Below are 14,044 nucleotides of genomic sequence, written 5' to 3' on the forward strand. Positions count from 1 at the left end.
AACATATTTGCATATTTATACAGTGGTTACCCATTTTATGAAACGTCCAGTAAACTAGCATAGGTCCGACGCTGGCAGTGGCCACGGGCGTACTGGCGCGGGGAATGGGCGCAAGGTATTGCCGCGTAGGGTGTAATTTAGTAGGCAAAAGTTGAATTCATAAAATTATGAATGAAAAGATTAACGTATCGATAAAAGGACCAGTAATAACGAAGATTTACTTAAAAGCTATCGAATGAGGTAAGTTTCATATCCATTTTCGTCGTAGTACTTCTAAAATATGGATCAAAAGACAGCTTTAAGCATGTTTTCAACTGAAGATTCTATCGAGAAAATAATGAGCCGTTGTGTTCCTGACAAGCAATAACGTAGTTCAAGGACTAAAGTTATACATACTAGAAAATCATGCTTAAAATCCTTGTAAAAGTCTGTAAATATGGTTACAAAAAAGCGCATTTTACTACACACCGCGCCTTAATCCGATTTGGCGATTTCGTAGAAAAAATGTGACGTTACACTAGGGGGGAGGGGTTTGCCAAATGTGACCAAGTGTGACAAGGAGGGGGGGAGGGGTCAAAAAACCTAGAAATTCGTGTGACGTAATTAATGGATGACCCCCTAACTTGTATTATATGTCGAAAAAGGGACTTCCACTTGTCTTACAAGTTACAAGTTTTTGATAAACAGGGCACTGTTCTAAAATCACGAGCTTAACCGCTAGAAAATACATAATTACATAAATCAAAGATTCATTGATGGTATGTTCTTTTTCCACGGTTTTTTCTCCTCAGTCCACCTCAGTACTTTTTGTACTGAGACTGAGTGAAATAGCATAACACGTTCGTGCGTTTCAGTGGGGATCGTCTTGGGTCGTCCCATTCGTTTTTCGTCAAGTTATTAAATTAGTCTTATTCTGCTTTCGTCACTCATTCTACATTCGTCACAATCGTCGGTGGCTTTCAATGTAGAATGAGTGACGAAAGCAGAATAGGACTAATTTAAGAACTTGACGAAAAACGAATGGGACGACCCAAGACGATACCTTTCCGTGCACGATGACGAAGTATCATTTGCCAAGCGGACAATATCGCAGGTAAATTCTAGTATAAAATAACACAATAGGACTTACCACTGTCACAGAATAAATAATAGTACTTACTAAGTACTAGGTACAGACTCACTCTCTAACAAAACGCGTCTGTTACAATCAGGACAGATATGGCCGCTAGGTGGCGACAGCGACACGCGCGGCTTAAGGCTTACCACCAAAATTGGCTACTTTCCTACTAGTCAAATCAGCTTCTTTTTTAGAACTGTCAAGACGATTTGCTAATATGGAATTTATATGAAAACTTGTGTAGCGACGTCACAGTCAACTCACCTACTTTTTATATTTCCATCCGCATCGCAGAGTGAGCCACGCCTGCCATTATAAATTCTAGTAAGTATAAAATAACACAATAGGACTCACCACTATTATCGGTTCCGGGGAACGGGGACATTGTATTGCCCAGGTAGCTGAACGGCGTGGGTCCCGCCAGCCGGGCTATGCTGCCTGGGATAAAATGACACATGTTTCAAATATTCACAGTCCAGAATGGTTCACAATAGTTAACAGTATACAGTAACAGATAACAAATATACAGGCAACCATAATTTAAATTCCTGACTTATCAAAGAATTATAAATTGTAGCAAAAATAATAGATAGTATAGATGGGTCCTGTCATAGTAAATGTTGTAGTCACTGTAAATTTACTGCCATCTATCGACACACGACTATAACTCAAAACAAAATAAACACGTATAAAATTATCAAAAAAAATAATATATATGGATAAATGATTTTATTATTTTTATATCATTTTGACCAATGTTCATTCACTGATATCTGTGTTAAAATTGTTAAATATGAAACGGTGTCGTCACGCCATCTAGCCGAAAATAGGCCAAAGGTGTGTGCGCCATCTATCCGAGAATGACTTTTTCTTGATTTCCGAGGCACGCTTTCTTCTTAGACTTTATTCATCTTATACGAAGTTACATATGTTGATAGTAGGTATCTATTTGAGCTGTCCTAGACGGACCGTTTTTTCCTATATTAAACTATTTTCTGCAATCAATAGTATTTTGTTATTACGGGGACAACGAGTTGCCCAGGTAGCTGAACGGCGTGGGTCCCGCCAGCTGAGCTATGCTACCTGGGATAAAATGACACATGCTTCAAATATTCACATTCCACAATGGTAAAGTTTACAATAGTTAGTAGATAACAAATATACAGGCAACCATAATTTAAATTCCTGACTTATCAAAGATTTATAGATAGTAGGTATCTATTTGAGCTGCCCTAGACGGACCGTTTTTTCCTAGATTGAACTATTTTCTGCAATCAATAGTATTTACTTATTACGGGGACAATGAGTTGCCCAGGTAGCTGAACGGCGTGGGTCCCGCCAGGTGGGCTACCTGGGATAAAAAGACACATGTTTCAAATATTCACAGTCCCAATGGTAAAGATTTCAATAGTTAGTAGATAACAAATATACAGGCAACCATAATTTAAATTCCTGACTTATCAAAGAGATATAGATAGTATCTATTTGAGCTGTCAAACTAGACTGACCGTTTTTTCCCAGATTAAACTATTTCCTACAGTCAATAGTTTTTGTTATTAAGTAACATAGCTAAAGTTAGACCAAGAGAAGTCTATATCTCGTTTTTTTAGCATTAGATAAAAGGTAAACAATCTTGATGTGTCTTTTAATTGAAAAACACATTATAAAAAAAAGTTACGGCAAATATGTAAGAATTATGAATCTAATGCGATCATTTATATTCTTCTGCTTTCATAAGTAATAGGTTTTGGTTTTTAAAAAGCGTTTTCCAATTAAAAGACATGTCAAGATCGCTAACCTTCTTGCAAGTTCTTTCTAATGGTAAAAAAAACGAACTATACAGCGAGGTTAGGTTTTTTATTATTGTTTTTTATTTTTTATTGTTTTTTATGTGTTTTTGTATTTTACTTTTATATTCATGTTATAAACAACCGATCTTAAGAAGAAAAATAAATAAAGGGAATAAATTGAACAAATATACCTAAAGCGGCTCTAGGGTCTGACAGGACGGCTCGGCCCAGGCTGTCGTTGAGCCCTGACTTAGTCTTCTTTCTCGTGCCTTCTGCGTCACGCAGAATCTGATCTAGGCTGTGACTGGCTGAAATAAATAGAAAAGAATTACTTGATGCTGTATGACTTTGAGCTTAATGTACTAATAGTAAAAGTTTATACTTAAGACTATATTTAATTATATTTAATAATTTGAATCAGCAACAAGGCGCGTATTAAAATACCTTATAGACTAATACTTACATATACAAATTATGAACTTAAAACTAACCACTATTTAGGCGACAAAACGGAATGGGAACTTTTCTATGGGACTCAAAATTCGCTATTTCGGTGTTGGTCCCACAGTAAAAGCTGCACCACCCAAAATATGACTAAGGGTTGAAAAATTAAACTACGTATAACTATAAACTAAGCAAATAAATAGCTTACCTGACATAGAGTTGAACACGCCAGTAGAGTCCTTGAGCACATATTTCCTCAAATTCAGGTACTGTTCCTTCTGCGCCCCGACTTGCGTGTGCACAGGTTGTAGACGACCCGCCAGCGTTACTAGCGACTCGTGCATGCGCCTTATGCCGAGATTCTACTCTATATAAATACTACTACGTTGTAAATAGCTTACCTGACATAGAGTTGAACACGTCAGTGGAGTCTTTAAGCACATATTTCCTCAGGTTGAGGTACTGCTCCTTCTGGGCCTCGACTTGCGTGTGCACAGCATGTAGACGACCCGCCAGCGCTACTAGCGACTCGTGCATGCGCCTTATGCCGAGATTCTACTCTATATAAATACTACTACGTTGTAAATAGCTTACCTGACATAGAGTTGAACACGTCAGTGGAGTCCTTGAGCACATATTTCCTCAGATTCAGGTACTGCTCCTTCTGGGCCTCGACTTGCGTGTGCACAGCTTGTAGACGACCCGCCAGCGCTACTAGCGACTCGTGCATGCGCCTTATGCCGAGATTCAACTCTGTGGACAAAAACTTCTATGAGAATACAGATAAAGAAAATGTTAACCCTTATTCATAAAACTTTACAAGCCTCTATTATAGTTTTTTTTAGCATTAGAAAGAAGGTCTTGCGGTCAAGCGATCTTGACATGTCTTTTAATTGAAAAACGCTTTTTAAAAATAAGTAACTATTACTTATGAAAGCAGAAGAATATAAATGATCTTATTAAGATTCATAAATGTTAAATATTTGCCGTGACTTATTTATAAAAGTGCTTTTCAATTAAAAGACACATCAAGATAGTTTACCTTTTTTCTAATGCTAAAAAACGAACTATAGGTACCTAGTTAATTTATGTTTAATCTAGTGTTCGATTTCGAATTCGGCACTTTTGGATAAAAATCATGTTCGGCCGAGAGTTCCGTTTCGGCCGAAACTAGAGCAAGACCGAACCTTTCCGGTAAAAATACTCTTTTTCAGTGGGAGCAGGCGTGGCTCACTCCGCGATTTCGTCGCGTCGCTACAAGTACATGCGACCAATTTTGGTGTGTAGCAGTAGTAGGAACAGACGCCACCTAGCGGTCATATATTGTAATTGACGCGTGTTGTTGAAGAGTTAACCTTCTGTACCTAGTACTGTTATTTATTGTGGTGGGAGTCATTACTAACCTTGTTCAGTGAGCAGTTTGGGTGAGGACTGCATCTGTTTATCGGCGACCTCCATCTGCCGACGGAACGTCACTATCTGCTGCTCCAGCTCTGCGATCAGCTCTTTGATGTACTCAAATAATATGATAACCATAACCCGTACATAGTTCTAAAGCGGTCACTAACCTTGTTCAGTGAGCAGTTTGGGTGACAACTGCATCTGTTTATCGGCGACCTCCATCTGCCGACGGAACGTCACTATCTGCTGCTCCAGCTCTGCGATCAGCTCTTTGATTTACTCAGATAATATGATAACCATAACCCTTACATAGTTCTATAGTGATCACTAACCTTGTTCAGTGAGCAGTTTGGGTGAGGACTGCATCTGTTTATCGGCGACCTCCATCTGCCGACGGAATGTCACTATCTGCTGCTCTAGCTCTGCGATCAGCTCTTTGATGTACGCCGGAGGCGCCATGCCTTCCAACTCTGTGCCTACAAACAATGTACACGTCAAATGCATGATGGAAATTAATTTTAATCTATAGTAGGGCAATAAGTGTATGTACAGATGTAGTGCATAATTGTTTTCCATCGTATTTTCTCGGTAACGTTTTTTTTTTCATTGAAAATAACATGGAAATATAAAATATGCGTACCACATTCGAAATAGCAAGACACATTCGTACGTTTCCGTGAAAATATGATGGAAAATAATTATGCACTACATCTATATCTAGTGGTATCAGCAACAAAATATAATGTCGATAGTTGTGGTTAATTATTACCAAATTGCGTAAAAATAATTTACATTAAGTTAATATCTAGAGAACAAAACGATGACTTCGTTCGTATGGAGAAGCGATCGTCGTCGTTCCATTTCCTCTTCCTGTCATGTGCACACCAGATGCGTGTATGTAGACCTGCACGTGCGCGTTGTATTATACAGATCCTTATGACAGACGACACACTGCTTGGTGACATGTGCGTGCATGTCTACGCACTCCCACCCGGAGTGTTCTGGCCTTTAAAACAAACGGCTATGGCTTGGAATAACTTTACAAGCTTCCATGCTGGTGGCACAGCCCAGCCGATTGATCCTTCAGCAGAATAACAGTGAGTGTTGTAAACATAGTGAGTTCGTTCTCGCATCCCGACCCAAGCTCAAACACATCACTATGCCTGTCTACAATGACCTCCCCCAACCGATTTTCTCGGCGTGCGCGCAGCGTGCGACGCGGCGCGCCGCAGTTCGCGATACACGACCGTCGTGAACGCTGCTCGCACTGTTAGTGCTCGAGAAAGGAGACCTAGGCTCTTCGAAACATGTCGCGCGAGTGGCTTAAAATAAGTAAGTCTAAACCGTAAAGTTATTCAATGTTAGTACGTCTCACAACATTTTAAAAACGGTTATGACAGTTGGCTTCAGCGTGAGTTCCGTGGCGGGGATGTTAGGCAGGTGTCATACCGAGCGCGTCCCGGGCGGCGGCCTCGGTGTGCGCGAGCGCGGCGGCGGCGGCGCCGCGCAGGCGCGCCGACACCGCGCGCGCGCGCCCCAGCTCGCTGCTCAGCGACAGCGCCTGCCGCAGCGTACTCTCCGCCGTGCTCGACACCTGCGGGACCCACACATTATAATAACTGTGAAGTCTAGATATGAGCGCCGATAGGCATTTTGCCGGCGGCGGCGCGCCGGTCAAAATCGGTCGGCAGCGGCGGCGATTCGGCGGCGTGGCCTTGAAACAATTTGATTTATACAAAAGCAAATTCGAACCAAAATTTTACCGAAACATGTTTCTTTGCCATAATCACGCTACAAAATAATTTCATTTTTTATTTCAAGGATAATTCGAATACTTGCATGAAAAGAGTTTCATAATAAACTTATCGCATATCGTATCGCATAATAAACTGTAGATAAGTCTAATAACAGTAAGCATCCCGAATAAAATAAAATAAGCAGCAAAGCCAAGGCATAGAGACGGTCTTAATCTTGGTGAGGCCTTTTATCCAGTCTTTTGTGCTAAGTCAAAAATAGCTGATAGACTATATCAGGGAAACGTCTTTTCGACAGTCGAAAAAAGAGCCGGAGCAAGGAAAATCGAGCTCAGTCATTGTCATAACCAACATCGACTCAATAAAACCGATGTAAAAAAACGATGCCCAAAGTCGAGTTCCACCTCGGCTGAGCTGCAGGTAAGCAGACAGCTTAAATAGGACGCAAAGTGTGAGCTAGGCTGACGGCTGAACTCTGCAAAGATGGGGTCGGCGGCCTTGAGCGAAAATTTACCAGGCAGAAAAGTTTGCATTTACCATCGATATTTTTGAGTTATATGAACCTATAATAGGGCCATGACTTAGGGCAATTTTTTTATTTATAAGTTTTAGTGTTTTGTTATAAAGTTGTAAAAATGTTATTAATTAATGTCATTAATTTTTATAAAACGCACGCATTTTAAAAAAAAGCGCTGGTGGCCTAGCGGTGAGAGCGTGCGACTTGCAATCTGGAGGTCGCGGGTTCAAACCCCGGCTCGTACTAATGAGTTTTTCGGAACTTATGTATACGAAATATCATTTGATATTTACCAGTCGCTTTTCGGTGAAGGAAAACATCGTGAGGAAACCGGACTAGTCCCAATAAGGCCTAGTTTACCCTCTGGGTTGGAAGGTCAGATGGCAGTCGCTTTCGTAAAAACTAGTGCCTACGTCAAATCATGGGATTAGTTGTCAAGCGGACCCCAAGCTCTCATGAGCCGTGGCGAAATACCGGGATAACGCCAGGAAGAAGAATTTTAATAAAACGCACCTAAAACTATTCAGAGTGGCGCAGTTAAAGATCTAAACTGGACAAAATACATAGTATCTGATTCTGACAGTAGTAGTATCTAACAAGGTCACGCTGATGCCAAGCCGATAGCGCAGCGTCGGCGGCGCGAAAATTTTATCGGCGGCGGCGGCGCACCGGCGCGGCGCTTATATCTACTGTGAACTGCTAATTCGACTATCTATAGCGTTGTCGAATCATCTACAAAAAAAACCGGCCAAGTGCGAGTCGGACTCTCCGATTGAGGGTTCCGTATTTTTTAGAATTTGTTGTTATAGCGGCAACAAAAATACATCTTCTGTGAAGATTTCAACTGTCTAGTTGTTAACTATCACGGTTCATGAGATACAGCCTGGTGACAGACAGACAAACGGACAATGGAATCTTAGTATTTCCAATTAGTAATAGGGTCCCGTTTTTACCCTTTGAGTACGGAACCCAGAAAAAACACCATCGTCGAGACCTTACACCTTAGCTACCAAAAACGCTCAAAGCTCTACAGCTTTGACGCTAGCCACGTCGACAACCATATACCTATCAAAAATTACCAAATCAAATAGATACCTATAAATCTGATTAGTTCAAACACAATAGAATGGAAGACCTTCACGCGCTGCCTAAATTAACCTAATATTTTATTTGTGTCGCCAAAAAATTAAGCAAATAATAAAACTTCATACCTTATGCAACGGCTTGATCGATACTCTCATGATGTCCGAGCTGAGTGATTTTTGCTTCTTCACAAATTCTTTGAATGACTCCACATCGGTTAGTAATTCATTCGGCAGCTTGGTCTGTTTAGGCGGTTCACCTAAAACGACAACCAAATTATAAATACATATGTTACCTACTTCATAATCACTATCACTACTTACACCTTATGAAACAACTAGCGACCCGGCCCGGCTTCGCACGGGTAAACCTTAACAGATTATACCTTTCCCAAGAATCACTCTATTGACAGGTGAAAACCACATGAAAATCCGTTCAGTCGTTTTTGAGTTTAAACTTCGGACTTCACTGCACCTTATAAAACAAAGTCCCCCGTCGCATCTGTCTGTTTATGTACATGTTCGCGATAAACTCGGATTTTCATGCGGTTTTCACCTGTCAATACAGTGATTCTTGAGAAAGGTTTAGGTGTATAATTTGTTAAGGTTTTGTGTAACCCGTGCGCAACCGGGGCGGGTCGCTAGTTCATTATATTAGATGGAGTTTAAGTATCAATGCTAGGTGAAAGACATGAAATAGAAATAATGCCTTTAAAATAGCACAAGTAGGTATATTACTTACTTTTTCCATCGCCTGTGGTATTGCTCGCAGTCCCAATGCCGCTTTGCGATAATCCGCCTAAACCAAGACTGGGTGTCACTGTAAAAAAAATTATTTGTTTGGGTCTGAAAAGTGGTCGTTCACAATGGTGCTTATCAGGCGGCTCAGAGTCACTCAACGTAGAATGGAAAGAGCTATAGAGTGTCTCTACGTGATAGAGTCAGAAATGAGGATATCTGTAGAAGGACCAAAGTAACCGACATAGCCCGCAGAATTGCATAGTCGAAGTGACAATGGGCAGACCATGTAGCTTATAGAGTCGATGGCCACTGGGGTAGAAAAGTCCTACGTGGCGGCTACGGATGGGTTAGCGCAGTGTTGGACTCCCACAAACTAGATGGACAGATGATCGGATCATGAGCCAGTGGCTGCAGAGGGGCTACCGCGAAAACCGAAATTCGCAAATTGCGGGGATCTTGCTCTTTTACTCCAATGAAGGCGGATCTTTCTCTTTTACTCCAATGAAGGCATAATTAGAGTGACAGAGAAAAATGCCCGCAATTTGCGAACTTCGATATTCGCGGTTATAGCCCAGTGTGCTAGAGATCGCTCCCGGTGGCGGTCTATGGGGGAGGCCTATGTCCAGCAGTGGATGTCAGTGGCTGATAGGTAGATGTTTACTTTTAATGTTTTTTTGTGTCATGTATGTATTTGTATGTTCTGTAAGTTTTATAAATACGGGGATAAGACTATGACCTTACCTGTAGTGGATGTTTGTAGTCCTGTGGCTGCGGTCGCTCCTAATTTGGCACCTGAAAACAGTAAAATAATAAGTAACACAAAAACGGTAGAAAGTTTACTCATATACATTTTCATTTTACCATCAAGTATTATTACACATTATATCACAGGACATTTGCTTCTCTTACTAGAGTTCTGCCATTCTTGATAATGTCGTTCGTTTTGTATGGGAAATATCATTACAAGAATATTTACCATAGTAAACGGAGAACATTCTCGAGAACAGCGCAACTGTCTTGATCTTAATATAAAAAAAACACATAACTTTTTTAAATTCAAATATCTTTGTCATATGTTGGTCGTTCATAAGTCGCTACTGGCATAAAGATATAGTGTATTGTACCATTCTCACACAAGAACATTCCCCATACAAAACTAAGAACTTTCTCGACAATGGCACAACTAAGATGACATACAAAACTACATTCTTTGCCTAAAACTGGGTCTATGCCCCTTTATACCGCTGGGCACAGATGGGACTGTGGCCCTAGTATGCCCTAGTGAATAAGGGTACAAGTCTCAGGCAGCGCAGGTGTAAAAGGGTGTAAGTTCCACGCAACTTCGCGAGACTTTTACCCTTTTTCACTACGTCTACAGAACTATTCCCATCTGAATCATTCCCATCTGTCCCCGCCTCATGTATGACAATGGTCACATGGGGTCACAACTGGGAATACACCTAAAAGAGCATAATTTTGTTCGCCCAAGGACAATTTCCATTGACAACTTTCACATAACTTTTATCCACGTCTCGTCTCATTTAGTCATTATTTTTATAAAACCACATCTCACCACATGACGGTGTAATCGTCCGATACTGATCTCTTGAAGCGCACTTGACATGATACATAGGCGTCGCCGTTTGAGAACTACAGTTTGGCGACGCCGTGTAGCAGGGGCCTTGGACGTCTTGGAATGTTTGGGTGATCGGGGGGAAAGGTTCTTGGTAGGAGTGGTCTGGGTATGTGGAATCTAACGGAAAGGGAAAGGCTCATTTAGACGATGCGAGAACTCGCATGCGAGCTTCATTACATTGCGGGTTTTAATCGATCGGTTGAAATGGATGTAACCAACAGTCTGCAATATAAATCGCATGCGAGTTCGCGCGCCGTCTAAATCAGCCCTTATAGCGTTAATCATATAAGGAGAATTCCACGGGTTGTCCCGTGCAGACGCATTTTATTTCCTTTGATGAGGCTTTTTTTCGGCATTTAAAGCAGGCGATTATTTTTCTGTGCATATTTTTGACTATTTTTCATAGAAAAGGGAATGGAAATGGGAAGGGGATGGATGGGGCATGGAATGCTACTAACGCGTTACTGGCCTGAATTAGCTGCGAATCCTTTGTCTTTATCTGTTATTTTGACTATTTGTAAGAAAGGGATAAACCATAATTAACTAAATCATGCCCGTAAAGTTTTATGAATAAGGGGATTAGTTTTTATTAAGCCCCAGTCTCCGTATCGCGCGGCAAACCATTCAGCCAACTCCATGGCTCGCGAGCCAGCCCGGTATCCATTGGGCGCGGCTGCCGTGCGACCCAATTTTCGATGGTTTGCCGCGCGATATGGAGACGAGGCTTTATATAAACTCAAAATTTAGAGTCCTTGATGAATTCATAACAGTGCCATCTAATGAGTTACAAACCTATCTATGAATCAATGCCAAACTTTCAGGTCAATTACATACAACTTACCAAATAAACTATTAGTTGTGCTAGCTGTGGCTCCAAATCCAAAACCGCTCTGGGTAGTAGTTGCAGCCCCAAAGCCGAAGCCCCCAAGTCCTCCGAGGCCCGTGCTGGCTGAGGTAGCTGGAGTGCCAAAGTTTAATCCTGTAAGAAAAGTGAAATGTTATAAAAGAAATAATTGTTACGAAACTTTAGCACTAAGCAGCCAATATTATTTAGGTCCTTTTTCGTTCTTTGGTTTAATGGGACAATCTAATATGAAGTAGTTACCTAAATACATGATTCAGTCCTACGTAAAGAGCATAAAATAATTAAAAAGCTTGGGCTATTTCGAGGTTTTGAAAAATACCCGTTCCGAGCCTTGACCATAGCAAGTGTTAAATCGTTGCTATTTAAGTATTTGTTATAAACAGTAACATATCTCACCTGTGGAAGCTGTGCTGGTCCCAGCCCCAAAGTTGAGGCCACCAGTGCCCAATCCACCACCAAACGATGGAGCACTAGTTTGGCCGAAGGCTGGTGTAGTTGTAGCCCCAAATGCAGGCTGAGAGGTCGCTCCTGAAATAACCAAACATTTCAGGATTAATGGAGTTTTTCATAATACTTTTCAAGTCTCACTCAGGGGCATTGGGGACGGGTCCGTTTGTGTGGCAATTACTACACAGCATGGCCCGTTTTCATTGTTCCTTGAGATTGTATGCTTAGTTAAATTACTTTTTTAAATTACTTACTACATTGTTTTTACCTACCTTTTTATTTTATTAATATTGTGTTTAATGAACCTCCAGGTCTGTTTATATCACCTCTCAGTTTCTGTACATTGTGTACAACATATGTAATATGTTTATTATGACTGTTTGTGTTCTAAATAAATAAAAAAAAAAGTCTTATAAGCCCTTGATAATCATTTGTCCTTATCTAGTATTTTGACATTTATGTTTGTTTGAAAACGACAAAATTTGCTAAGTTTTATGAATAAGGGGCAAGTGTTTTAGGATAAGACTAAGAAGCACAGTTTAACAACACATGATTTCACTCAATCCTCACTTGTCTTTTAATCCTTTTTTATCTCATATTTCTCAGAAAACAACTTTATGGATGACAAACAAAACAACAATACTTCGATTATTGATATGAAATTGTTTTATAAACTTACCAAAAGCTGGAGTAGTTGTGGCTCCAAAAGCTGGGGTTGCAGTAGCGCCAAAAGCAGGTGTAGTCGTTGATCCAAAGGCAGGGGCGGCCGATGTGGATCCAAAGGCAGGGGTTGCTGTTGCTGCTCCAAATGCTGGTGCAGTTGAAGTTGCACCAAACGCAGGGGTCGTAGAAGCTCCAAAAGCGGGAGCTGCTGACGCCCCGAACCCGGAGCTGGCCCCGAACGCAGGAGTGGAAGTCGCCCCCGCCCCAAATGCAGGAGTGCTCGTGTTAGCCCCAAAACTAGTCGAGGAGGCCCCAAAAGCGGGCGCTGCACCGAAAGCAGGCGCCGAAGTCGTCGCTGTGCTACCGAATCCGAAGCTCGAAGGCTGCGATGTTGCCAAACCGAATCCCGGAGTCGCGGGCCTGACAAAAGTGAGGTTATGTTAAACTTTTATTATAAGGAAAGATATGTTGTTAATTTGATTCAATGTGTTACAAACGAGATAAAGACCCGTAGAATAAAAAAAAATCGGGATTCACGGAGCAATTACATCACAACTGGCGCAAAAGGTGAATTTTGGTTTGCGCAAAACGTCAGATTTCATGCTATTTACTTATGATTTAATACTGCACTGTAGCCAGTTTTGTGGTATTAAGGTTACGTATGTTCACAACGGTTTTTAATACGTACTTGGCAGCGCCGAAGCTGAACCCTGAAGAAAGACCTGATGAAGCTGGTGCACTTGATGGAGTGCCAAATGAAAACGACATTTTGGACGAATCACGTACTTTTTACATATAATCACAATACTAGAACATCATGATTTTCTATAAAAAAAATACCGCAAACTGTGATTTGATGGTCAGCAAGAATAGCAAATAAAATATAGACAATACAGCAAGCGGTAGGGAACAACGGGGATAACCGGACGGGCAACGGTCGCAGTCAATCGTATCAGGGGTGCGAAGCTCCTGACTTCGGCCAAACTCGGCTCCGCTCGGCTCAGCATTGCTCCGAGCAATTATTAGGGTTGGCACCACTTGACTTCCTTTTGCGTGCACGACCACAGATAAGATAATCACTTGAATTTTGACAACCCTAATTGGCCGAAAGGGATAGTGCCATGTATTAGAAAGGGATAGCATGATTCGACCCTGAACCGCTGTCAAACTTCGGTTTTGTAGGAAGCTTCCTTTCTGTACGGTAGTACTATTATTTATTCTGTGATCGTATCGTACAGCAAGCATAGACATAGACACAGACAGAGACGTCAAGTTTTTTTTTCATACCTAATGTTCAGCCATGACAATGTCGGGCGAGGTAATCGGCGTCCATAGTTGGTCAACACCAATAGTCCATACATATTAATATAAAGTTTTTTGGACCATTTCATACACAGTCATGTGCACAAACTATTAAGAAGATACTACGTCTGTGGTATTTGGTCTATCGATATAATCGTTTTTCCTTTACCACAACTTTACCAGCATTATCTAAAATCGCAACGTCTGTAAATGCCTTTTTTTGGCTTGACATCTGTTGATGCTAACAGACGAGCGCACCGGACCGCGATGTTGATACTAAATTAA

At 41.2% G+C, this 14,044-nt stretch overlaps 1 protein-coding gene across 1 annotated transcript in view; it reads right to left on the bottom strand.

Moving 5' to 3' along the window:
• The window catches only part of LOC134670714 (nuclear pore complex protein Nup58-like), a 39,443-nt gene extending 26,039 nt beyond the window's left edge, over positions 1-13,404 (bottom strand). Inside the window, exons 1-12 of the mRNA XM_063528530.1 lie at positions 13,146-13,404; positions 12,474-12,877; positions 11,744-11,875; positions 11,324-11,461; positions 9,588-9,638; positions 8,848-8,925; positions 8,235-8,365; positions 6,202-6,346; positions 5,085-5,228; positions 3,946-4,104; positions 3,099-3,215; positions 1,472-1,555 (exon numbers count right to left, since the gene is read on the bottom strand). Coding sequence (XP_063384600.1) covers positions 1,472-1,555; positions 3,099-3,215; positions 3,946-4,104; positions 5,085-5,228; positions 6,202-6,346; positions 8,235-8,365; positions 8,848-8,925; positions 9,588-9,638; positions 11,324-11,461; positions 11,744-11,875; positions 12,474-12,877; positions 13,146-13,225 — 1,663 coding nt within the window. The 5' untranslated portion in view covers positions 13,226-13,404. The remainder of the gene's footprint in view (positions 1-1,471; positions 1,556-3,098; positions 3,216-3,945; positions 4,105-5,084; positions 5,229-6,201; positions 6,347-8,234; positions 8,366-8,847; positions 8,926-9,587; positions 9,639-11,323; positions 11,462-11,743; positions 11,876-12,473; positions 12,878-13,145) is intronic.
• Positions 13,405-14,044: the final 640 nt, after the last annotated feature.

The sequence above is a fragment of the Cydia fagiglandana genome, chromosome 14 (genome assembly GCF_963556715.1).
Source record: "Cydia fagiglandana chromosome 14, ilCydFagi1.1, whole genome shotgun sequence".
Taxonomy (NCBI): domain Eukaryota; kingdom Metazoa; phylum Arthropoda; class Insecta; order Lepidoptera; family Tortricidae; genus Cydia; species Cydia fagiglandana.